Genomic DNA, 26,287 nt, shown 5'->3' on the forward strand with positions numbered 1-26,287 from the left:
AGACCATGCGCGGTCGCCATATTCCGGAGCACCCCTCCCCTCCAGCCCCGTCACCGCGCACAGAGCCACAGCAGCGTTGCAGGAGGCTACATACCGAACAACGCTACCACTGGGGAGGACCAGTGATACAGCAAAACCAAGACCAAAAAAACCCAAGGATTCACTGGAATGGATTAAACACTTGGACGCGTCCGTGAAGTGATCGGTTTTCACGTCGCCGCGCACCGGTTGAAAGGTTGCCTAATTACTATTTGTCTCCTTTGAACAAATCCAGCAGCTAAAGAGCCGTAGTGTGTGTTTAGCTAGCCGGTGATGGAGACTGGCGGCTAGCTAGCTGACGTTACTCTCCTGTCAGGCTAGCATCCGGTACACGGCCAACTTACTCGGCTCGCGCTGTCCCGCTTTTAGCACAAGGCGTCATTCCGACGTAGCTTCTCTTTGGAAAACTCTACAACATGTTAGTTTGTTCGTAAATAAGGCGCAGACTGAGACCGCCGGTGGCACCAGCTGACGTGTGAGGTCGCTAGCTTCTCTGCGAGCGGCCACTAGCTTCCTTTTGCCTCGCTAACTGTCACCGGATCGTCTGGGACTCGTGTGTGTGAGATGCTGTGAATATTGGCACATTGAGAACAGCCGACACTTGGTTCACGTATTTACTTTTTCTTTTTTTAATCGTGTTGTCTGTCTATCCAAGTTTCGTCAAGACTGCGACGTTAACGAATCGCAGCATTATTGCGTACTGTCGGAAACCAACTACCCTCCAGATTCTCTCGAAATGCATCATCCGGACGCCGCAGGAGACTCTGGCAGTGTTAGAAAGATGGCGCACCCGGCTGTCTTTCACATGAGGGGTAGCAACACGGGCAGCGGGAGCAGCTCCGCGCTGTCAACGCCGGCAAACCCGGTGGTCAACAACAGCCACGTCCCAGCCGATGAGTATCAAGCCTCCCTGTTGATTCAGTGCCAACCTGCTGGTTCTTCCTCCCCGGGTCCCCATCATATTCCACCCCACAGCCTGAATCTGCATCCGCAGCCACAGCCCACACAGTCGGTCGGAGCCCAGATAAAAAAGAAGAGCGGCTTCCAGATCACAAGTGTCACCCCGGCACAAATTTCTGTGAGCACCAACAACAGTATTGCAGAGGACACGGAGAGCTACGATGACCTGGATGAGTCCCACACAGAGGACCTCTCTTCCTCTGAGATCCTGGATGTGTCGCTCTCCCGGGCCAACGACATAGTGGGAGCAGAGAGGAGCTCCTCGGAGGAGACGCTTAATAATTTCCACGAGGCAGAGACCCCCGGAGCTGTCTCCCCCAACCAGCCTTCACACCCCCATGCCCTGAACAAGGCTCAACAACATGGTGGGGCCATGGTGAACGGCACGGTGCACCATCACCATCCTCATTATCCCAACCATGCCCCGGTTTACCCTCTGTCCTCTGGGCCTGGGAGCACATCGTCTGCCCTCAATTCTGGAGCTTCACCTTGTGTCAACCAGAAAGTGCCTTCAAATGCGAGGGTCCCTCAAGAGAACGTTTCCCAGACTGCCCCTCCAAGTATTGCTGCTCAGCCTGTGGGGATTGTGGCCCCAGGATCGGCCCCTGGAATGCACAGCTCTGCTACGGGCACTACCGTTAGCATAGTTAATCCCCAGACCAGCACTGTTAGTAATGTGAATATGTTGAGCTCTACCAACGTGCCTGTAAGAGGGGGGATCAGCATGAGCGCTAGCAGTAGCAGTGGTGGCTTTCCTCTCAATGTGATAAGCAGCGGTGGGGGGAGCGCAGGGGGAGTTGGTGCTGCTTCAGTCGGGGGTAACCTGATAACCACCACTAATATCGGCCAGCAACACCAAAACACCAACTCCAGCATCATTATGACGACTACGTCTCCTGCCGTCAGTGCCTCTGGAGGGATTGGACTTTCCAGTGGGGTCCAGGGGAGGATTGGACCTGCTATGTTGCAGCCTGTGAGTATCCCCGACACAGCTGTGGCCCCAGCCCCTGTACTATCTGCTCCTATCCAGCCTGCACCAGCCCCTGCAGTGGCTACCACCAATTCTCGCTTCAGGGTGGTGAAGCTGGACTCCAGCTCTGAACCCTTTAAGAAGGGCAGATGGACATGCTCAGAGTTCTACGACAAGGAGAACCAAGCCTCTGCTCCCAGCTCCTCTGCATCCGATACCGGGTCCCTTGGCATGCGTCACTTTGTATCTGAGAGCTTTGCCGGGGCCTCAGAGAGGGAAAGCACAAGTGGTAGTTCTGTGAGTAGCACTATGAGTACATTAAGTCATTATACTGAGAGTCTGTGCAGTGGAGAGGCTGGGGGAACCCCAGTATCCCAGCATACCCATGAGTATACCTCTCCTCCTCAGGGCTTTCAAGGAATCCTCCCCAGTGGCTTACGCATGGTTGTTTCCCAACCTCACATGCACGCCACGGATATTACCCATTCACATGTGAAGACTACTGTGGTCCCCTCGGCTCCCACTAACATTCATCAGCCAGGCCTGCAGGCCAGTGGTCACCCTACGCCGGCTTTACCCAATCAGCAGCTCACTTATGCCCAAGCAGTTGCTAATCAATCCTCAGGCACCACACAGGGCCTAGTCAATGTTCAGCAGCAGGTGGGCTATGCAACCCTGCCACAGCAACCATCTGCTACCCCCCAAACAGCCGCAGTGCAGGTGAGGCCACCCGAGTACGCCTATCCACACCAAGCTGCAGCTTCTCAACCTCTGTCCCACCAAGCCGGATCAGCTAATGGAGCATGTCAGATGATGGGAGGCCCGCAGCAGTCACATGCACTCCTTAACACACAGCCCCAGCAGCCCTCTTCCATTCAGACCCCTCATATTGGACTACCAGGTCTTGGCCAACAGCCTCAGAGCCACCAAGTTCATCAAGATTGCCAGCAACAGAAGCAGCAACAGTCACTCCCAACACAAATACAAAACCTGGGCGTGGGAACCCAGCTGCCCACAACAGTCCACCAGAGCCAAGTGTCTGCCCCAAGTGTGCCTCCTTCCAACCCTCAGAGCGCTCCCCAGGCCCAAACCCACAACATTGGGAATAGTGGTAGGATGCTCCCACAGGGGGCTTCACAGAGCCAACTGTCCTGTGTCAACTTGTCCCAGGACCACAGCAGCATCCTGGCCCTGGCGCATGCTGCCCAGGCTAGTGCCCTCTACGCTAGTCTGCCCACCTTCACCACCACTCAGCTGCAGGATGCCCAACGCCTGCTCCTCCAGCACCAGTCGGCTTTGTTGGGTCTGCCCAAACTCTCCGGTGGGGAGGCCGGATCTGGATCCAACACTGGCCAGGGTCAAGAAGCTGAGGGCAACGCCACTACCGCGAGTGCCTTAAATGCATCAGCTGGTCTCAAGACTGTTGATGGAGAGGAGGATGGGTAAGAAATTATTTTCCCTACTTGGTTTCTATTTATTTGATTGTTTGTAACCTCATTTTGGCCCAATTGACCCACAGTTTAGCACTAGTCGGGAATCTAATTTAGATTACTGAGAGATGCTTCCTGCATTCAGATTCAGTTTGAAGCTTGTGGATTTCAGTGGTTGCTGTGGCAGCTGTGAGGGAAGAAAATGGTGTTATTGTTTTCCTCGATAGCCAGCAGACAGTTGCCAGGCTGCTCCTGTCCTCTGTCAGTGGGACACAGTGTAGGACTCAGCTGGATGTGACGCCTCGTATCTCCTTTATCAAAGTGGCTGCAGTGATTCGGCATTTCACCTAGCCTGACGAGACTAGACTGACTCCTTGCTTGAATCCTGACTGTATGCCTTACAGGGCACAATTTCTGCTGGGTTCACAGTTCGCTGAACACGCTCTCTCTCTCTCAGCACTTTTGTTGTTTTACAAACTGGAAACAAGGCAGAAATTATTGAGTTGGAGATACCAGAAGGCAGGTAGCTAAACATGTTATAGAAAGTAAAGAAATAGTCTAATTCTACACGCAAAAAACAAAACATTAAAGACCATATTTAATTTATTTTTAGAGCCTTTCTCTTTCTATTTATGAACTTTTAAAGAAATCTATTTCCCCACTAAAAGCGTATTGATTTTTCTCTCTCTCCCCAAGTCATTACACTTTGCTACTGAATAATTTTGCTAACCAGTCGAATGTCTTTTTAATTTTTTTTTTGATCTTGAGGTTTCAGGGGAATTTTAATCACCCAGCATCAGTAGGAAATTGACCACATTTCAGTCGCTCTTAAATCTTAAGCCCATTTTCCCAATGGCTGAAAATGTCATCATTACCGAAGGTTTTAGGATGTTTACATACCTGAGTTATAATTCTAAAGATAATTTGATTACTGTACTGGCCCTTACTGGTAATGTATAGGGTACCATGGATGTAATGAGGCTGGGTTGGTTTCAGTCTGTCTTTATGAGCCAGTTAGATGGCTACTGAAGGATGGCTACTGTTATCACATGATGTTTAACACTGAGGAATGTGAAATCTATGGGGATCAGGTGGATTATTGTCTTTGATGATGAGTAGCATTTAGGGAAAACCAAAGCCCCTGTTTCAAATGAGGAGAATGTCTTGGTGAATTAGGCTCACGGTCAATTTCTTAGTAGTTTACCTGCTGTCACGTGATTGCAAGTAGTTGACGGCGGCGTCCGCTGAAGTCATATGGAGCTGCAACTGTAACTGTCTTTTTATCTCTCATTCTTAACCAAAGCCCCACTATTGATGAAATAACTGTGCAGACTCTGAGATGACAGCACAGCCTTCTTTTCAGGATCTGCTTCACTGATCGGTGTTGCTATTACATTCTCACCCACATGGCTATTTGCATTGCTCCCAGCTTGGACTTAAGCGCTCCAGCATCCGTTTCTGATATATATGGAACCCCATTTCCGCAACTGTAAGAAAATAATTATGATCCTTTAAGTCAAAATAATGAGATACTATCTCATTATTTCGACTTACTATCATAGTATCTCATTATTATGACTTACTTGATCCTCATTTTTTTTCTTACAGTGGTGGAAATGAGCTTCCATAGTCTTCCATTGATTCATGACAGAGTTTGTATGGTTTGTTATTATTAACAGCATTTATACAAGTTGAGTATTAATTTAGAAGTTTATTGCAGTTTTTGTTTATGGTATTGTGAAATAGTTTGAAAGAGAAAGATGCAGGCTTTTTTTAAATGGTAGAATAACTTTGCTTTGTTTAGTTTAGGAATTTGGGGCAAAAAAGGGGGATAGCATAATGATTTAAAAAGCATACTTTACACAATCTAATAAGCAATATTATATATTGTGAGGCTTGTCATATTTGAGTTTTATTGACGTTTATTGTGAGATTTGTTGACTGGACATTTTTGAGGCTGCCGATGTTCTCTTGTCTTCAGGAGAAACTAAACCGAGTGCATACTGCACAGCCAGGGTAGTTGAGGGGAAAAAAAGTCTCTATCTCTATAGAAAGCTTAACATATCACACCTCCTTTTTACGTAAGGAAATCTAAAAATTTTACGCACGCTGATGTCATGTAGTTGAAGTCTTGTTTCAGACCTTCAGGTGGAAGACATTTATTTTGTAGAGGGGTAATAATGTAGGTTAGCAAACTTGGCCAGCTAAGTTCAGTAGGACAGAAGTTATGGTTTAACTTGAATGCACAGCCTTATATTTTGTTTAATGTATAGCCCTTTAAAACACATTTTTTTACCACTATTGGGTTTATTGATTATTGTAGATGTTGTGATGAGATCTGGCTGTGAACTTACTTCAGATACAAGCTTCTTGTTTACGGTTGTTAATGAATGTTTTTCTTTTTGAGACTAACTTCCAGTTTATACTTTGTGTCCAAGTGGCACCAAGTTTAAGTATATCTGGAGAAAAAAGCGTTTTTATAAGCAATTTTGACTATTTGAGATTTGGTCCCAAGTACTTTTTGTATCTAATTTTTAATGTTCTTTATCAGCATGTGATATGATCTCGATATCAGATTTATTTATTTATTTATTTATATATATATATATATATATATATATATATTTTTTTTAATAATTTGAATTTGTATTGGTAGTTGTGACTGAAAACAGCCCATCGTTTAAAGTATTGGGGACGTGCTCCTTCAGCTACCATGGTTGTAGACTTGTTGACTGACCAACATGCTGCCAATGATGTTGCATTGTGGCAAAAGTTAAGTCTGGTTTTTGGCCTTCATCTTTATGCTGAAGCACAACCATTGCAATGGTCTCATTGAAATGAATGAGGATGCTGCAACACATTGCCATTGTTGGTCTGCTGTGTGTTTGAATGTGTGAAGGTTCAGGGGAATGTGGCCCTGGCTGGCAACATGATGGCTATCTCCGCTGTGGGCCATTTTGAATGTAATCTTCCCTCTGGCAGTGCAGAGACCCAATGTGTGCTGGGCCCGCTGCTCATTGTGCGGAGATCAACGAGATCCCCAAAATGTACAACACGCAGAGGAAGTGACCCGACCTGACCCAACCCAACTTAGTCAGGTCTACTGATGCTCTCTGAGGACACAACAGACTAGACCAGATGGAACCAGACTGAGGAGAGTCGTGCATCAGTGTTCCAGCTCTGATAAATCTGGCCATTGCGTTGCTCCACTAGCTTCGGCTCTGTAGATAGTTGAGTATGAGCATTGGCTTGGGGAAGGTTATACCATAGACTTTGACAAACCTGATGTGCAGATGTTGCAGTCATTGGCCACATAACGGTTTGTTTGTCTTTTCAGGCCACATTTTCTGTTAAGGCAGTACCCGCAGCTGTATGAGTTTAGAGGCAGCACAGTTGTTCCTCTTCAGTAGGTATCGTTGCCTTATCATAGATGGTTTCTTGTAATATGTTATGAAATCCAGGGCTAGTAGCGTTAGCAGCATCTCTAACGGCAAACTAACCAAGGTTCTGTTCACTTGCATTATATTGCGTTCAGGTCCTGTTCTGTGAAAATAAGTATTGGGTAAAATGTTCATGCTTTGTTCACATGTAATCTCGTAAAATGTAGTGTTGGTAAAAGAAACTAAAATAAACCCAGGTGTTTGAAGATGTTTTCACAACAACATAAATATAATTTATTTTGTAATTTTTTATGATGTGCTTTCTGATATTTAATAATTACAACCGCCCTGATGATTTATGATAATGTTTGTACTGGTAAACATAAACCGATTCATTAAATGCTGCGAATCCAAACTATTCCTCCTAGTAAATCCATTTGTTAAAACGATTTAATCAAGCTAATCAAAATATTGAGATGCTGTTTGTTTAAGCCAAATTTACCAGATCATTTTGCAATATTGATCTGAACATTTTCCATGGACTTGATATGCACACAGGCGCTGAGAGAGTTGTTAATGCTACTGATGTCATGAAAAACACTTTTTTCCTCTCTTTCATATTGAGCTCTGGCTTGGCCACAGTTTCAGTAAAAGTGTTCCACTAAAAGTAAACAGCATTTGTTATTTGTTATGCTGCTGACACCTCCCCCATTCCCACTACATAGACCAAGCCAGAGAACACCAGAACACAGCAGAGCAGCAACCCGCTGTGTATGAGCACGAGAGGGAGGGAGGGAGGTCTCACTACATGCCACTGAATATTTATTATGTCTTTCTAAGCCAAGCGGTGGAAGCATGAATGGCATAATGAAACCAAACGAGGAGATTATGAGCAGTTTACTGTAGTGATGAAATATAGAGGTTAATAAAAAAACGCTCATATTTGGATATCTCTGTATAAATCACCCGTGGTCTTTGTCCTTTGCCCCATTTGCATGCTCTGTGCAGATGCGTCATTGATTTCATTTATCTCCGCTCCCTTCCTTGGTTTATTTTTCCATCAATAAACAGGATTGTTTCACTTAAGAGTGCAGGGGGAAAACTAATGGTCTGTAATGGATGATAATGGATTGTGTTTTTAGCCCGCCTTTCATCTATGGCAAAATTACCCTCCCACCCCTGAACAACACACACACACACACACACACACACACACGATAATCTATCCGTGTCAATTTTTCTGGTTCTTTTTGTAGCTGTTCATTACTGGCAGAAGCAGTTGGATTGCTGTCTCAACTATTTGTTTATTTATTTATTTATTTATTGTCTCTCCACTGAGGGGTCATGTAGTGCATCACAATCAATTGATTGCATCTCTTTGGTCATGATGGCATAATCCCTCTCAAAATGCGTTGTCTTGTTGTGAGGTTTAATGTTTGCCTCTTTGTTTCCTGTTTGTATCAGACAGTTTGTAGTACTGCAAAGAAAAAGTAGTACAGTACCTCTCTGATGCTCTCTAGCTCACTTTATATGGAAACTGAAGGAAAAACTGGTCCAAGGATTAAAACGGTCAAGACCCTTGAGAAAGTAGTGTTGTTAACATGGGGTTTGAAAAGGGGAAATGGCTGCATGTTGAAGATGCAACTGTATTATTGTAACATGCTGTATTAAAGGTACTTAGTATTACCTAAGTAACAATTGCGAAGTCTCAGCATGTGTTGGTGAAGCAAGCTTATTGAACAAAAAGATGGAATGATTTATTTTGTGGCAATTGACTTCCTGTTATCTACAGCTAGGGGTGGGTGATGTGGCCCAAATCTTCTATGTCGCTAGATTTGATAGAATTTTATTTCACGGTGACGCTATATATCAGAAAGAAATGGTTGAAAACAACCATATTGTACTTAATCACAGTTTATTATTTTCTTCTTTTATCTGGAACTTGCATAAAGTCAAAACCAACACTTGACAAAAGAATAAAATTAAATTCCCCAAAAAAAAGCCTTTTAATTTTCCTGCAGGATTTGCTTATCTTATATATTTTTATATATATAATTTTTCTTTCTTTTTTTAAAGCTGGCCTAGCTTTTTAAAATAACATTAAAAAGGGGTTGAGATTTCATGAAAAACATAACGTACCTTTATAATCCACTATAATATCCAGTAATCATGTTACCAGAGCTATTTCTCATCTTGAGTTGATTGGGACGCTTCCTCCTGCTTTCTCCTCCTCCATGTCTGCCAAGATGCGGAAATGGATTTCTACAGTTGCACGTTATAATCCGTCGTATCGCCAAACCCACCACCCTAACATCTGTGTAGTATGTATGACACTATTAAGTTGTGTTGGAGGTTTAATGTTCAGCCACTCATTTCTTTTATTTGTAGGCCTCAGTGGGCTGCCAGTGGCCCTAAACATGCAGGCCATGTGCTGAATCATGGCTGGCATTCCTGTGGCTAGAACACTGTCCAGTCAGCTCCAGGAATCTCACACTCTCAACCACGCACACACGCTCACACAAATGTAGAGAATGCAGTGGATGACTTTGCTATCGACGTACACATTCCTGTTTTTCTTTCTCCTGCATTTCTTTGATACTGTATATACATATATACATTGCCAATTATAATGAGCCATATCAAAATGTTTTTGTTTGGTTATAGCAGCTGGTGTACAAGACTTTAGGCAAATTTGATCTTCACCAGCATCAAAAAATCAACTGCCCCAAAGTCAAAAAGTTTTACTTGTACTGTAGTGGTTATTTGCAAGAAAACAAAATTCAAATTATTTGGAAATATAATTTTAAAAGTCTTGGCACTAGTAGTTTAATGATCATAAGCTGCTTAGAGCAAGAGTCATTATCTCTCTAATATCCATTTTATATTGTGGTGAAAACACTTCTTTCAAACAACTGGATTTAGTCAAGATTTTGCCCAAACTAGATTTTTACTAGATCATAATTTAACACATAACTTTATAATGTACCTTTTGCCAATACAAATATTTCCTCAACAGAGCATGAACCCATCACAACTCAATGGAACCTCCAGACATTAGCTGTTAGCTAACGTATTAATGATCAAAATATTTTCTGATTTTGATTATGGATTTCAAGTTGCACTAATTTAATCTCTGTCTTGAAACTGCAAAGAAGTGCAGAGGGACAGATACCAGCAGGTAGATGTTGTTTTACTAAAATTCAACTTGCAGCAGTTGTTTTCAAAACTTTTGTATCGATGAAATTTTCTCCCAAACATTTAATAAGATTGGTTCAGCAAAGAAGCTGTGAGCAGAGAGGGAAACGGCGAGCCGGGCTCTGTTGAACAACACAGCTCTCCTGCTGAAATATTTGAACCAATCTGATGATCCTCCTCGAGCCGTGTCTCAGGGGTAACTGCTGATTTATGTGGTTTATGTTGGGAGTCTCATAGTTTCTGCGGTGATGACATGAGAGCTCTATCCAGTGAGTGTCTCTTCCCATAGGTGTTGATATTCATTCACTCTTTGTGTCAGCTAATCCCCTTCTCTCTGCTCGGTGGCTGAATGAGGAAGGCTGCAGCAGGGAGGGGGAGAAGTTTTCTTTTTTCAATTTCTCTCTTCCTTACAAGTCTAGCCAGCTGCTTCTCTTAATTGCATGAATAAAGCACAGACTCTTCATCCCGCGTAGGTCTGGTACTTTATTGTGTACTGTAATCATTATTTCCGTGTGTGTGACACAGACAGACAGACTTACATTTCATCTTTTGAATTCTGAATTTAACACTGTTTTGAGGCAGACTGTTTATGTTCAGTGCTGTTTGGAAGTCCAGCTCGCTCTAACCGCCCTCTTCTCTTTTGGACTGAACACAAGTCTGAAGTCATACATTTGCTTTGCCACACTCACTGTGGCATTAATGCCATCTATTGCCTTCCTGCAAACCATTTTCAGCTCTTTTATTCATCCTGTACTACCACCTGCTGGTTGGCAAGCTGTGCGCTATTTACATGTATGTGTGTGGGTCTTGTGAATGCCATAGATGTCGAGCCCTATGAGTCTTAACATTGACTGGTCAAATGACATGCTGATGAATCACTTCTGTGATACGCCTTTTTTCAGGCATGCTATATTTACTTTTATCATGCTTGGACTTGGAATGATTCTACTGGCAAAGTTTCTGTGTCAATTATCTCCTTGTTATATGTTTTTCATATCTGTGTTTTCAATCAACTTTTCGATTTTTGAGGATTGCGTGAACTAATTCTTCTCTACTTTTCTAAAAAAAATGCATTTTCAATGTGCATTCATGTGCTGGTGCTTTTGTATGCTTCAACTCGACTTGAGAAACAAGTCATGTGAGAGTTATTGAGGTCACAAATATGTTGTTGGAGTCGTTATAGCCGCAGAATTGGCAATGTGAATTGTTATGAAACAACTGGGCTCATGATTTTAGGAGGAAAGGAACTCATGAACAGTGTTGCAATCCGTTCACAGGGAGCACATTGTTAGAGTTTAAAAACAGCATTTCACAGAACAAATCTCAAATCAAACTGGAAGGGAGGGTTGAAGTGCAAATACTCAAGGCTGGTTCCTTGAGAATTATCCAATGACACGTCTTTATTGCCTGGTTGCTTTATAGTATTTAAGATTCATACATATAATTTGCATTCCACAAATACTGTGCCCACCTTCTCCCAACAGGGCGAAGTAGTGGAAATATGGATGTGATTTCATTGAACAAGACACATCTGATGAGCAGATGTGTGCAGAGATCTGATGGTGAGGAATGAGTTCATCATGTGCAGATTGGTCAGAGCTCTAGATTGAATGCTGTGATGTATTTTAATTGAGCCACATTTGGAAGCAGAGGCGATTTTAAGGAGCCTTGAATTAAAGACGTGATACAAGTCCCTCTAGTGGCTAGAAAACCCCACTACATTACAGAATAACAGAAAATATTTTTAAAGGCTTCACTACGTTTTGGCTTTGTTAAACCTTTCTTTTGCTAATAAGCAATGATTATTTAAGAATGCACTTCATGAATTGAATCGCCAATTGAAACCAAAGCCATAATACTGCGATCGTAGTACTGTTAGCTCCGTGAGCATCACATTGTGTCCCAACAAAGGGTTTCTATAAACATTTGAGCACAGTAATAGTATGACACAATCTTTAAAAAAACTAAACATAACTTGTTCAGCTATTGAATAACATCATGACCACATCAGGCTGAATTCCACTACTGCCATGAAGTAACTTTGATTCAGTGTGACACCAATCCAAACTAGCTAAACTCCTTCTGTCTAATACCAAACAGAGATGCAAGCTTGCAGACTTCATGTGGCTTGTTTTAGTCTGCACAACAAAGGAAAACACTGGGTAGGGAGTTTGGGATTAATTGATTCCACTCTGGTAGAACGTGAGCACTCAGCAGGAATTAAACTCTAAAACAGGAGGTCTATTCTGGTTGTTGGTGAAAGTTTAATTAGCAGCAAGGGCTGTATTGGCCACTAGGTGGCAGTACATACATACCTACCGAGAAAGTACAGTGTAATAATGGAGCATTTGGGGTTATGTTTAATCCATCATTTAAATGTGGGGCTAATTTTCAGTGGGACAGATTGAGAAATAAAGGTTGAAAACCTTCACTCATTTTCAACTGTCAAATAAAATGATCTGCACATAATACAAACAATTGGGTGCAAATAGGAAACTGGAGTGGAGTTAATACTGTGGCTTCTTGAATGTCAAAGAACCTATAAAATGAAGGCCTTTACAGCTAAATACTATTGTATCAGTGTGCTATGCTGAGGAGGAATTTTAATGAATCATCTTTGAGGGTTTGGTGGACTGGGAACTCAGTTTGTTTAACTAAGTGCTTTAAAAGGAAATCCGATTTTAAATTTGGCGTTGTGGTTTTTTTTTTTCTCAATGGGTAAGAATGAATAAATGTTTTGCTTTGACTCATTGATCCAAGTTGTACTTCTACGAATGCGGTAGATTCTGGTTAATAGGAGAGTAAAGTCGTCCGTCTGTTGACTATCAACTGAATATGCTGAACCAACTGGTCTCATTTAAGTATGTCAACAATGTTACATTCACTAACATCAAACAGGGTAGAATCTAAACTGATTTTAAGTGCTTTTTGAAAAATGAGTTAGGAGCTCAAAAGGATGAAACTTCATTATCCATCTTAAGTTCAGGTCCACTGTGGCAGAAAACATAAATCTCCACTCAGTTGCTCCTTTACAGAAAGACTTATCTGGGAGTCTTGAATTGAACACACCAGAAGATGGCGGTGTGGATTGCAGTTACTCTTTCGGCTTACAGTTATGATACTTATTAATAGTTGTAGTGGACATTTGCATTTCTGCCCCCACACCGGCAAACCGTTCCTCCTATGTAGCTTCTTCATACTTTTTTTTTTTCCACGTTTGTGGTCAAGAATTTATCATACTCACTAAGGCAGTTTGTGAGGTTGAAAACTATAAATGTGACTAGCATTTATTTCCAGATATCATACTGATCATCATGCATGTATCCTGAATATGAGAGCAGAAATACACTGAAGAAACGCCTCATTGAAAGTGGTGTGATGGTGGTGAGACTTCCAGTGTTTCTGAACAACAGTAGTTTGGGTGTTTTCAGCTAAGCTGTGCTTTTGATAGCTCTGCTGTCGTCAGAGAGGCCTTGACGGTGGATTCATCGTTAGTTAATCCACTTACTGCTCTGTCCTCTTCTCTTCACTTGTAATCTTGCATGAGCATGCACACACATGCATATACTGTTGCCCCGCAGTTGCCAAATACGATTCATAGAGTAGGTTTGCTTTGAAGCGACATTCTTGGTATTCAGAGATGTTTGGAAGAGTGAAACTAATCAAAGAGGGCGGTAACATCAGTTTTCTGACCATTCATTGACTCCCGAGCGCTGCTTTCAGGGATCCAGCCCAAATCCGAATAGAGCAGAGCAACTGTGATGTTAGACAGGTTGTATATAGAGGACCATGGGTGGTTGGGTGAATTAGCACTGGAAAAAATAAACAACTATTTAACCTAAAATAATTGCCAGGAGCAAATTGGAATAATGTATGAGGTTTTTTCACTGGTTGTAGAATTCATTAGATATTGTGTATTTCTATAGGTATATAACCATAGAAACCCCACAGAAGTTGTCAAGACACTTACCTGAACTAGCTTTGCATGAAAAGTGAGCTTGGTGACACACTAGGGGTTATAGTAGGTACACATTCTTAAAATAATTGACCTGAAATAGACAAGGGAGACCATTCGTCAACGTATAGCTCATCAGCGTACGGACAGACTGTCTTAATCTTGTCGGACAAAACATCTGTATACGTTACAAGTGCATCCAGCTTGTACTGATTTGGCCGCGAGGCCTGCAGATCATGTTAAAGGGAAGGTTTGAGCGGGAGACCAGCGCATGAGTGTGAGGTGACTCACTTGGTCTTGTGGTTCGGTGGAGTATGAAGAGAACAGCCTCCCAACAGCCAACAAACATTTTATCACTGTGTGTGTGACTCCCAGACATCAGTGTGAGGAATCTATTCTCCTCAATCAGATTCTAAAAGATACGATTTACTAGGGGAAAAATGAGGTGTTCAATGAAATGGAAACGGTCTTATCTTTTGTGAGGACCCTGAAAGGACAGTGTCTGAGATGTTTTCCAAGACGTCACACTGGCCAACGTTGAAAGGAAAACCCAGCTGACCTGAAAAAGTTTCTCAGAAAAGCCTGGGGCACAACAGGCGCAATCTTGTTTTGATTGTATTCTATTTATTGGTATCAGGATATTCATCAGTGCTTTACAACTTTCATAATCCATTACTGACGCCATTGAATATATAAACATAGCTCTGAGGTGTTATTGTGTAACACTGGCCTGTTTGGACCAAACATTTCGAGTTTACGTTTCAATTTAAGATATATTAGAAAGTAGTAATCTGACACATTATTGTGCAATCAGACGTAACTACAGTCGCAACAGCAAGACAAATCTCAATTTAACTGTTGGAGATACATTCACCGTCCAACCCAACAACAGTGGGCCGGCCGGCTCTCCTCGTCTTTATCGCTGCGGTCGGCATTACTTCTATCCTCTGTAGTCTGGACTCGGAACGCTGTGTGTTCTTTGGCTGCTAATCCTTCTAATGCCAGGTTTCACTCCACATTACTCAAACCTTCTGCTCGCGTGTGCGTGTGAGATATTTGGTCCCTGCTCTTTTTCAGGGTGTTAAAGTGACTCTTACAGATAGCATTTAACAGCAGGTTCACTACAATGTTGACATCATTTTCTCATTTCTTTAGTCTTGAATCATTACATGGATGTTCCAGTACCGCACTTGGGTTTTTGCTTGTTAAGCCCATTTCCTAGATGAGAAGTCAGATAGTCCAGTTGTTCTGGTGTGAGAGGATACGTTTCCTTTAATCGTGCATCCACAAGGTGTATTTTGTTAGGATTCAGAACCACGTGTTTTACATTTTAAATGTTGCATTTCTATTGCAAATTAGTCCTGATGATTAGCAATATTTAGTGGAAAGATCAGTCAGAATGTCAGGTTTGAGAATCAAATTAAATATCTATCTAAGCATAGTGAAAATGAAAGGAAGAAAAAAAAACACATTCCAACCATTTATTTGCCTTTGCATCAGTTCGCTCAGTGGCTATGACTCTTTTAGACAGTACGAATGCTGAGGCGGTGATTCGAGGCCATTCTGGCTCTTGTGTCTCTGGCTGACTCCCTCCTTCTCTCCCTCTGCCTCTCCCCCAGTGGGTGTGCCTGACTTTTTAGTGTAGAGCGAGCACTAAGGACTTGCTGCTGTCAGCCCAAACGCTGCCATAGACTCTCTCTGTCTCTCTCTCTCTCTCTCTCTCTCTCTCTCTCTCTCTCTCTCTCTCTCTCTCTCTCTCTCTCTCTCTCTCTTACGTATGGAGGCCAAAATGGCCACTCATCATTCCTCCTTTGCCTCTTTGACTGACTCACTCAGTAGCTCTCTGTCATTCTCCATAGTCAGGGTGTGACTATGGAAAACCACTGCCAGGGCTTACTGGTAAAGTCTGTGTGTGCTTTCCACTATCAAACTACAGCTCAGCCAAAAGCCTTTACAATTCAGCAATTCAATAGGCCTCTTTTTTTCATCTCTGGGACATGCCAGGCCCCTTTTATCAACTTGCATTTCCCCCTGAAAACACAGCAGATGTGAGCACAGTTCCTCTTCCTGCGAGTAAGACACCTTTTTTTTTTGCTAAGAAATCCAAGAATTAAACGAGACAAAACCGCCATGCATAGGACTTCTCTCGTCATAATCCAATGGGTGTCTTTGCATAGCTCTTCTGTTATTTCCGTCATGCAGTTAGTGTTGGACAGCAGTGCTAGTATACATTACCATGGAAATAAACTAGACTGGCATGCTTTTTGCTGCACTACATACTATTGTCTGGTTAGATTGCCTTTTTATTTAATTTCTTCATGGTAGATCTTTACAAAGTAGGCTATTGTTTAGTAGATGGCATGCACTAATACATGAGCCGGCTCATGGCTGCATACATTAACTAGTGTTTTCAGTTGGTATTTATTTGTGTATTATCTACATGTATTCTAATGGCAACTACCGTTGCTGATTTGTAGCTTCACAAACCCAGAATCCATTTTACGAGTCTAGTTTGTGGCGCATGGTTAAGAGAATAACTAAAAAGCATACACTGAGCATCATTATTCATTGGAGCCTGGTATCAATTGTATCCTTGTTGATACAAAATAAAAGTATCTAGTTTTGGTTAAAAATGTAATGGACATTTGTTAATGTCATGTTTTATCTGAATTTCAAAATCGGAACTGATAATGGCTCAGCAATAGGTGTGTTGGAGGTCTGTCCATGCAATGAAGCTGCAGGTATGTTAGGATGCAACATCGGGAATATCGAGGCTTTTAAATGTTTTCTATTTTCCACTTTTAGTTCATAAGCAAAAGTATGACTTTTATTTTTTTCAAACTGTGACAGAGGGTCACAGTTTGATTCAAGGTGTTTGAAACTTCTTCTGAAACTGAAGTAAGAATGCTGCTGTATGTATGACCCAGCCAGAAGTCATGTGATACTGATTCACCCCAGCACATGGAGTCTGTTAGGACAAGTGAAATCCCGGGCATTATGCTCATGCTTTACCTGTTGTTTCTTGGCTGGCTGTCTCTAAGCCGGTGGAGGCCCTGCGAGTGCATGTTGTGTTTTCTGTCTGCTGAGGCACTAAGCCATCTTAAAGGGGGCCTTTCAATGAGAAATGACAAGATAAGACCCCGAGGCACAGGGTTGCTTGTCTATCGCAAAAAGGGCTGGCATAGAAAAGTACAGAGTGTACAAAAAATATCATATTTCATTTTTATGATTAAAAAGTTTAAGTTTCTGGGCTGTTTTTGCAGTTTTGACGAGATGACCAAAAACCCAGATAGCTTTGACCTCTCAGTGAATCTGACAACCTTTTATGTGACAAGAAAAATATGTAGTCTTAGTTGTAAACACTCACTCCTGACTTTTGGGACAATCTGTACCATCAAATCTTGCTTCAACCCGTGGCTGTGGACGTTTAAGTATTAATAGTTGATGTTCGGTACAACTACATTCCTGTTAGTCTCATTTATGTGCGTTTTGAAACATTATTCTAAAAAAACATGTGCTTGTATGTGGCTCAGTTAAAAACTTTTTTTTTTTTAAGAGTGCTGCTGAAGGGATGAGTTGAGACTCAATGTTTTTATTGTACACCCATGTCTCAGGCTGTAGAGGGCAGAGGGCTTATGGTGTAGGAGCAGGGAAATCACTGGGCCACATGCTAATCTCTGTTGATGGTTTATGTAACTCCCAGTATCACATGATCATACGTCACAGCCCGCCCAGCTCCTGTCTGTACTCAGTAATTCACTCACTAGTCAGCCATTCAAACACAAATGGATGTCATAGACAGGGGAAGAATGAGCAGCACACATACACAGTCATCATAACCTGGCACGCTGCCTTTGATTCCCTATGCAACCGCACTCACTTGTGCATCCATAGGCCGCGACCCAGATCTGTTCACTGAGTTTAAGAAGGAGCGAGGGGTGTCAGAAAACACTAAACAAAGACGCTCGGGAGGCACTGCTCTGTTACTTTGGAGTGCCCATGATCCTGCTGACGGACAGCTCCATGAGAGTGCAGGGAGCACGAGCGCAGGGCCATGACAAGATGGCAATGAAGCTTTTGTTCTGGGAGCTGGAGCAGCATCTCAAAAGGTAATATAAAGACAGGGAATCCCCTGGGAGTCGGTACAGTGTGTCGCTGCTGGAGCCAATCACTACAGTAGCTGCACACAAAGGGCTGCGTGGCTATATTGTCCTTTCATTCAGTTGTCCTTGGCTTCAGGGCAGGGTAGGAAATTGTAATTTTTTTTCCGGGGGCAATTTTTGCCCCCACTGACTGAAATCCAGGGGCATTTATAAAAAAATTGGGGGCACTTTTTGAAACTTGTGAAATAACATTTAACCTTTGTTCAAAATAATAAATATACTTATTTAGGCTTACAGTATGAGCAAATGACAATAAGAAGACTATTAGGCAGTAGTCTACAGAAGTGTTTTCTTAGATTTTTTTTAACACAGAAATCAGACAATCATATTAAATGTTGTTCTTATTTCTTTGTAGTTATTTATTGTTATACATTTTAACAACTATTAACAATTATACATTTTTTATATATTATAACATACATAACAATTTTTAAAAAAACGTAATAAAAGGCCTATACATAGATTAATTCAACTCAATTTACAACCAATTTTTCAGAAAATTAAAACAAATATTAAATTATATGTACAGTGTAGACAAATAATAAATATGTACATATACATATGAGTGGCTTATTTGTAAAAGAGCACCAGTTTATCATCGTCATCTGTGTCACTGTCATTGGAGAAGTTGCTGGTCTGACCTGCTGCCTTGCTCAGAGGGTTTTATGTGAGGCCGCCTGGCTTTATTCTCACAGCAGATTCTACACATGCTGCATCTTCTTCTGGTCCCTCCAGTGAGATCATCATGATGTCTTCCACTGTGTTGAGATTGAACAAACAAAAACAAATAGTATGTTACATGTGATAAGGGACTTAATCTAAAGATGTAACCCTTGAAACCCCCAGTCAACTGCAGTCTCAACTAATTGTATTTATCCCCAAATAGAGGATTGTTGTGAAACACAAGATGGCAGTAACTTATGAGGATGTGGCTGCACTCTGGCTAACGTTCACTAGCTAGCAAGCGAGCCTTTGGAGCTAACGCACCATCAGAGCTAGCTAGCTAACTAACGTTAGCTAACTATTGTTAGCTAGCTAAAGCGAACTAAATAAGTTCAAAATAATTACTACTAGTTATCACTCACCGGAGGCGATGGCCACGTATTTCTTGACGTTGTCGCTCCCCTTGATGAAGTCCGCAGAAGAATTCAACGTGTGCTGGATGACGACGAACATTTCTAGAAGCGCTCCACTCGGTTCATCACGCACACGCAACATCGAGGCAAAAATCCAAAACATGATATGGCAACTGGACCGGGTCAGGGCTACGATGTTTTTGACAAGTTCATTAAATTATCATAATTATTAGAGGAAATTATGGGGGCATTTTTTGCCCCTCTCCTAGTGATATCAGGGGCAACATTATATTTCTTAGGGGCAGTTTTGCCCTTTGCCCTCGTGTATTTCCGACGCTGCTTCAGGGGCAGCATTAACTCTGAGGGGGATACTTAAAGCTGATACACACATTTGCCGTGTGCTTATTTCTATAGGGAAAATATTTAAGGGTGCGTTAATATATAGTTGCCGATTTAGAAAAGTGTGGAAACATAGCCGACGTACCTATATTCGTGCCAACTAGTGATATATCCGTGGGATTGTGAGTAATCAAACCCACAGCATTCTTTTTTTCACAGAATTGCTTGCCATATTCCGATGCTCTATAACGACTGTTTCCATCACGTTGCTCCATCTGGTCCATCATTTCGCATTAAGTCACCCTCTCTTCTGCAACAGTATAGCAATGTATAAATACCACATTATAAGTGCTTGCAAGAGGAGCTTTTCTCCTTTTATTGTTGTATTGCGGCTGATCTTCATGGCTAAAATGTTGCACCACTCACACCTTTGTCAGTTTTGTCAAAGAAACTGCACTGAAAACTGTTAATTTGTTTTTGTAAAAAAAGGGTGTCCACATATGTACTTAAGATGCACTACACTACCAAGTGCACTGGTCTGCACACAGTTTGGGTCACAGCAGGTCACTGGGCAATTGTTTCTCAGCAAAGAAGGAAGGCCATTAATTTAGTACATGTACCCGTGAACAACTAGTCATATACACTTTTGGAAACTACACGTGTTGATATTACTGTATAATGTTACTGGTTATAAAGGAAAAAGTCAACATTGTGTACATTTCCTAACTTAAAACAATAATTTACAAACCTTACTATCAGTGCTTTTACTCTTAATGTGTGCTTCAAAACAGCCCGTCCTTGACGTGATCTTTTTAAAAGTGGAACAGTTGAACCATGTAGCTCTGTGTGCTTGTGTGCGTTTCAAGTGTGACTGCGTTCAACGTGGGTTTTTATTCCTCACGAGCTGCAGTTGAGCTAGCTATTTGAGTCTGGATAATGAGCTAAACCCCTCCTCCAATCAAAGAAGAGACAGGAAGAGATAAGCGTGGCTTAGAATCTCTTAAGCTATTTGGCTTCTTGTTAAGTGTTAAAGTGTTTGGTATCGGAGGTGAGCAGCAGCTGACATCAGGATGTGTTTGATCTTCTGGGCACATTAGCCAGACCTGTGCTGTGATACCGAAATAAGCTTGAGTCCACCTTTTTTTAAAGGTGAGTGCTGGATTTTAAATAACTTTAAAAGGCACTCGACCTGTGCTCTGTGTTCAGGATTTAATTATTTCTCTTCATTATTACGGCAGACAGCATTGGACATTTTCTGCCATTCAGGCAATCAATACAGTAGCTCCACATCAAGTACTATGACGCTGGTGACAGTTACTATAGTACAGACTGCAGGGGCATGACGGTGATCAACCTCTTTATCAATGGACGATCAGGATCAGGCAAGCCTGCAAAACAATTATTAGCTGTGTATAAAACAAACGTGTGTTTAACAAGAAAAAGGATGCATACAAACAAACTTAAAAATGGTGACCTCTGTTTTTCCACACATTTGCTTGATTGCTTATTTTATTAGGTCAACACGTGGCTTTTTGACAATTTTTCAAAGATTCAATACAAACTCTACGTAGAACTTCTTAATAGATTGCGTCAGATTGACCGTATTGATTTAACATGGCCTCCAGTGTCTTTAGGACATTTGACCGATGCATTAAAAGAGATCTCATTATAAGAAACCTGGGTTTTGGATGCAGGGGGGACGTTAGACATTTTTTAATCACATCAGTGACAGTCCAGGCAGTTGAGAATATGCCTGTTACACTTTTTTTGTAAGTAGGATGTTGCTGCTAAGCTGAGGTATGATGTTTTTATTCTGTCAAAAATGTCTTTGTTTATAAATTAAAACCACATATAGCTATACGTGTATGAAAGATGTCATTACAAATGTCCTATAGGCCAACAGAAATTCAGGGTAGCCATCGAGATAATATCCTATCACCATTGGGTCTGTGTTCATCTACACAAGGTTTTTGAACATGTCACTCTTTGCGTCGATAGCCCCTCTCCAGCTTCACACTTAACAGCCTGAACATCTAGTTGTTGCCCTTTTGTGTTCAGTGAGACTTGAGGCGTTCTTGCTGATGTGGCTCAGACCCACAGTCCTGCAGCGCAGTTCAGGGCCACATAAGGGCATCATACGAATGGACATCATAGCTCTGCAGGGAGCATTTTGGTTGAACACCTGCTCATGGTTTATTTCTATCATATCATTATCCTCTGGAAATAAGCTGCCATGTTTTATTTCTGCAATGCTTTGAAAATTAGATGTGACATTTTTGTTGTCAGTGTTGAATGCTGGTATGTGTTGAGTACCTATGTCCTTACACTGCCAGGGTAACCATGGACAGCGTGCTTCTGCATACTACTCTATTGTTACCAAAACAGGGCAATTTTATTTTGCAGAAGGGCATTTTTTTATTTTTATGTGGTGTTGAACAATACTACACATTAATCTAAGGTATTCCAACAATACATTAATTAATTAAAAACTGACCCCACATATTGTTTCGTATGAGTTACTATAAAACCGAATGGTTAGCAGAATTCCCGAGATTTGTTACTGGTTCTGGAGATAAAAACAAGATTGCATCTCTAATGTTAGGGGAAATTCCTGTGTTCATAATGTCTGTTTTTTCAGCTCTTTCTTCTTCCCTTCCCATCCGGTTTTCCCCGGTTTCATCCACATCCTCCGCTCTTGGAATATTTTATGCGAAAGTGGGTCAGCTGAGCGGCAGGTGGGGGCGTTTCTGACTAGATTATTCAAATGAGCCTCTCTCTCGACCAATTGGAGACCGGCTTCATTGCGCGTCGCTGCATAAATCATGCGGGCTTGTCCAAAGCTGCAGATTTTGTTCTGCTTGTGTGTGTGTGTATAGAGGCGAGATGAGCTGACCTTGGACTGTACTCGGACCGCTGCTGTCGGTGCACGAGCTTTCACCGGACAGAACATAGAATAGCGCGTGCTGGATGAGTCTCGCGGAGCCGCTCAGTGGAGGTCGAGTCGGGACGCGGTGCTTGTTTGTTAGCGGAGACTAGTCTGTGAAACATGACCAGCATGAGTACGCCGTGCTACACCGTGGCTATGGATCTAGGCGTCTGCCAGCTGAGGAATTTCTCCATATCGTTTCTGTCGTCGTTATTGGAGGCAGAGAACTCGCACGTCAAGCTCGACAAAAGGTAAACACCGCGTTTATAAAAGCTCCCTTTTTTTAAAATACACCGCGTCGTGTTCGAGGCTCGGTCCCCGCACCAGTGAGGTTCTGTCCCCGCTGTGTGATGGAGGTGGCGCTCGGTCTGTGGATGCTCCGGTGTCGTTGCCCTCAGAAGCCACGCTGACATGAACCAGGACGGGGAGGGATGGAGGAGTTGTTACCCAGCGAAAACAGGCCGTTGGCTTTTATAGACATTTCCAGAGGCTTCCTGTAAACGACCCACGTTTCTAGACAAAGAGGCTTGCTCTCCGCTGGTTCTCCGCTCGCTTCCGGCTCTGCATCTCGTTTTTTTTTATGCCACGGATTGGTTTTGTAAATGTTTTATTAATTTTCTGGGTTTTTTTCCACTTCTCTTTGCAGTTCGTCAGGAGCCAGCGTTGTGGCCATAGACAACAAGATTGAACAAGCAATGGTAAGTTTTCAACTTCAGTGACGTTTATAACGAAATAATGATGTGGCGAACTTCACGAGGAAAACATTTAGGGATTCATCTGATTAAGTATTGCTGTCTAACGTTAGTTTATTGCATTCCGTTACACGCTCTTCTGCATATTTTAGTTTATAACGTAATACATATGAGGGCAGGGACATTAATGTGTGTATTAATTTAAATATAAAACAACAAAAACGAGCCTTTTATGAGGCGTAAAATGATTGGTATTTTTCTGTACTCGGCACTTGATAAATAAGTTATACTGTAATAATATATTGCATATACAAATTAGTGTTAAAGTTCTCTACTAGCGTCACCTCAAACCAACCGCTGTGCCCAGCTCGAGACGTCACCAACGTGTTTAAGTTTAAAAAAAAATAATAATAAAATGTTTATCTCCTTTTCTTAATATGAAACATTTGTCGTCTCACTTTTATTATTGCAATTTCCCGAGACCTTTTCCCTTAGAAAACGAAATGGGAGATTTATTTTCTGTTTCACCCGTCTCTGTTGTTGTTGCTGCTGTCATACCTGTTGCTAGGCAAACTAGAAGGCTCTCACGCCTAGTTATAAATACCTCACCCTCTGATTGGCCCACGCTTAAATGTGGGCTGGGTTAATGACGTGTCACTCTGGGAATGTACTCATTAACGTTTCCCTTAATCGTCTGTTATTGTGTTACCGCTTAGAATTGAGGCGAATTTCCATGTGTCATGAACTTGTTGGTAGCGCCCATGTTTCATATAATACACACAATTGTCTTATACCTAGTTTGTTCCCTACTGTGAGACATGAGCACTAGTTGCAACACAATTTATTAATTTATTAGTTTATTCCTGAATCCAAATTTGAAACATAGGAATGAATTGTTGCAAATTGTAGTAGGTTGCAAGGCCACACAGTGCCTCGCATCTGACCACCAATGTTTGTAAAATCTTTGTAGCCAAAAATCTTTTTAATGTTTTAAATCTATACAAGTTTGAAAAAATAAAAAATATATATATATTTTACATTACACACAGACACACACATGAACAGCATTTGATGTGTATTTTATTGTCACGTAAATGCAGTTTCACATTTTTTGGGGTTAGGAACCATTTGGATTGGCTTGATACAGTTAAAAAAATGTCCTGATGCCATAATCACATGTGAGAGATACATTTGAGTTATAACAAATGGGTCATGGGTTAGAGCCTGACCTTGCTTGTGTATTTGATTAAATATTAGTCACAACCCCGTATGTCTTGTCTGTCTCAGGACCTGGTGAAGAGTCACCTCATGTATGCCGTGCGTGAGGAGGTGGAGGTCTTAAAGGAGCAGATCAAGGAGCTGATCGACCGCAACTCCCAGTTGGAGCAGGAGAACACCCTGTTGAAGACCCTGGCCAGCCCAGAGCAGATGGCCCAGTTCCAGGCCCAGGTCCAGACCGGCTCCCCGCCTACCCCTCAAACCGCTGCCACGCCGGGGCCCCCAAGCAGCGCCACCCTCGCCCAGCCCACCTCGCACAGCTCTGGCCCATCAGCGTAGCCTGCTCTTTACAGACAGACAGACTGACGGACAGTTTTTCAGCTCTGCTCCAGCAACAGAGCTAAACCTTGCCTTCTGCAGCCTGAGGTTCCGCTGTCAAGACAAGAATTTGCACATATTTATCTCTCAGAAGGATGCATCCAGCGGGACGAGCAGCACGGCGGTGGAGGGTGACAATCTAGAGATCCTGTGTGGGAGGGTTTGTTTTCAGAGGAGGATTGAATCATCGAACATTTGCCAAATAACCCTTGGACATATCAACTAGAATGTCATACCAAGAAGAAGCAAAACTGCTTATCAGTGGTGACAATATACTTAGATATGGATGAATAAATAAAAAAATCACTGTGCCTGTGTCTGGATTTTAAGTGATGTCGGCTTTACTGATGACGATGGAAGAGTAGGAGGTGGAGGATTGTATTAGTTACCTTTTTTGCTGAACGATGTAAATACAAGTGGTTCTCTCTCTCTCAAGGCTATCGTAAAGTTTCAGGCTGGAGATTTGAGCGAGAGAGAGAAAAAGCCTTCTCAAGAGTGACAAATGAAGAATGTGAGCAATTATTATGACAAAGACCCCATCTGGAATGGGGGAGTCGGGGGGTGGGCCGGGGAGAGGGTGGTGGGTTATTTTGAACAAGACTTGGCAGCATTGATGACGTTACTACAACCGTGGGTTGGTGGGATGAACAAAACGTGGTTTCCTATTGAGATGACGATATTCTATTTCAGTATTTCTCTTTCAAGCTCCTCATTTTGCCCTCGACGAAAGCTCATCATTGCTGTTCTCTCAACCCTGCAGTGGCATGTAATTTAAACCTTATTTGACAGGGTTGAAACTTTGGGCTAAGCTGCATTTTTTTTCTTTTCTAAAAGTTTGATGGACAGAAGATGATGTATATTTCTGTATAGTGTAAGTACCATGTAAAATAGTGAGGAGAAGGAGAAAAACAACAGAGCTTATCTTGGTCGCACAGGTCGAAGCGGGCGAGCGAGGAAGATGCTGGTCTTGCCCCGTCTGTGTCGTCTATTTTTAATGCTGTATTTTCAAGACTGGATGGACAGGAGTTTAGGTTATTTAACGGACAACACACGGCCAACACTGTTGTCCATATCCCTTACTGCAACATTAATAACTGTAAAATCAATTTCACTTTTCTTTCTGGAGTATTGCACCTTTTTTTCATTTGACAGTGAAGTACTTTTGGATCAAAATATCTTAAAACTCAACATAAAAAATTTAAAAAAACAACACCACAAATACAAACTCTCAATGTTTTTGTTTTTCATTCTGTGTATCGGTTGTATACTCGTGTTCTGTGCATGTTTCTGCAATGACCGGATGAGATATTGTAACATGCATACCACAATTGCACTTGACAGCTGCACTTCACAACTTTCAATAAACATGCTTAAGGAAGACTAAAACCGCCTGTTCACCATCTCTTTCTTACGAAACCCAAGCCTCCGAGGACCGACGGGCAGTAACTGTCTGAGAATCCAGTGCTGTGTGTGGAGTCATGCTGCTTCCCTCACACATGGCATGTAGATGAAGATTAAGTCGAGGTTAATCAGCTACCATGTTGTTGAACCCCCTTGTTACCGGAG

General features: G+C 42.2%; 1 protein-coding gene across 2 annotated transcripts; it reads left to right on the top strand.

Moving 5' to 3' along the window:
* On the top strand, positions 1–26,107 carry LOC117750164 (TSC22 domain family protein 1-like). Of its 2 annotated transcripts, none has more exons than XM_034561190.1 (3): positions 1–3,411; positions 23,080–23,131; positions 24,413–26,107. In XM_034561190.1, the coding sequence occupies exons 1-3, from the start codon at positions 776–778 to the stop codon at positions 24,680–24,682; spliced, it is 2,958 nt and encodes a 985-aa protein (XP_034417081.1). In that variant the 5' UTR covers positions 1–775; the 3' UTR covers positions 24,683–26,107. The 2 variants fall into 2 exon arrangements, with proteins under 2 accessions (XP_034417081.1, XP_034417082.1); XM_034561191.1 differs by lacking the exon at positions 1–3,411 and adding an exon at positions 21,820–22,684.
* Positions 26,108–26,287: the final 180 nt, after the last annotated feature.

Source organism: Cyclopterus lumpus, chromosome 21, assembly GCF_009769545.1.
Source record: "Cyclopterus lumpus isolate fCycLum1 chromosome 21, fCycLum1.pri, whole genome shotgun sequence".
NCBI lineage: Eukaryota > Metazoa > Chordata > Actinopteri > Perciformes > Cyclopteridae > Cyclopterus > Cyclopterus lumpus.

Bases quoted from the DNA above. Each gene is read 5' to 3' on its own strand.
- LOC117750164 (XM_034561190.1), top strand. From the start codon at position 776: ATGCATCATCCGGACGCCGCAGGAGACTCTGGCAGTGTTAGAAAGATG. The intron at 3,412-23,079 runs GTAAGAAATTAT...TTCTCTTTGCAG, and splicing joins GTTGATGGAGAGGAGGATGG to TTCGTCAGGAGCCAGCGTTG. The intron at 23,132-24,412 runs GTAAGTTTTCAA...TGTCTGTCTCAG, and splicing joins ACAAGATTGAACAAGCAATG to GACCTGGTGAAGAGTCACCT.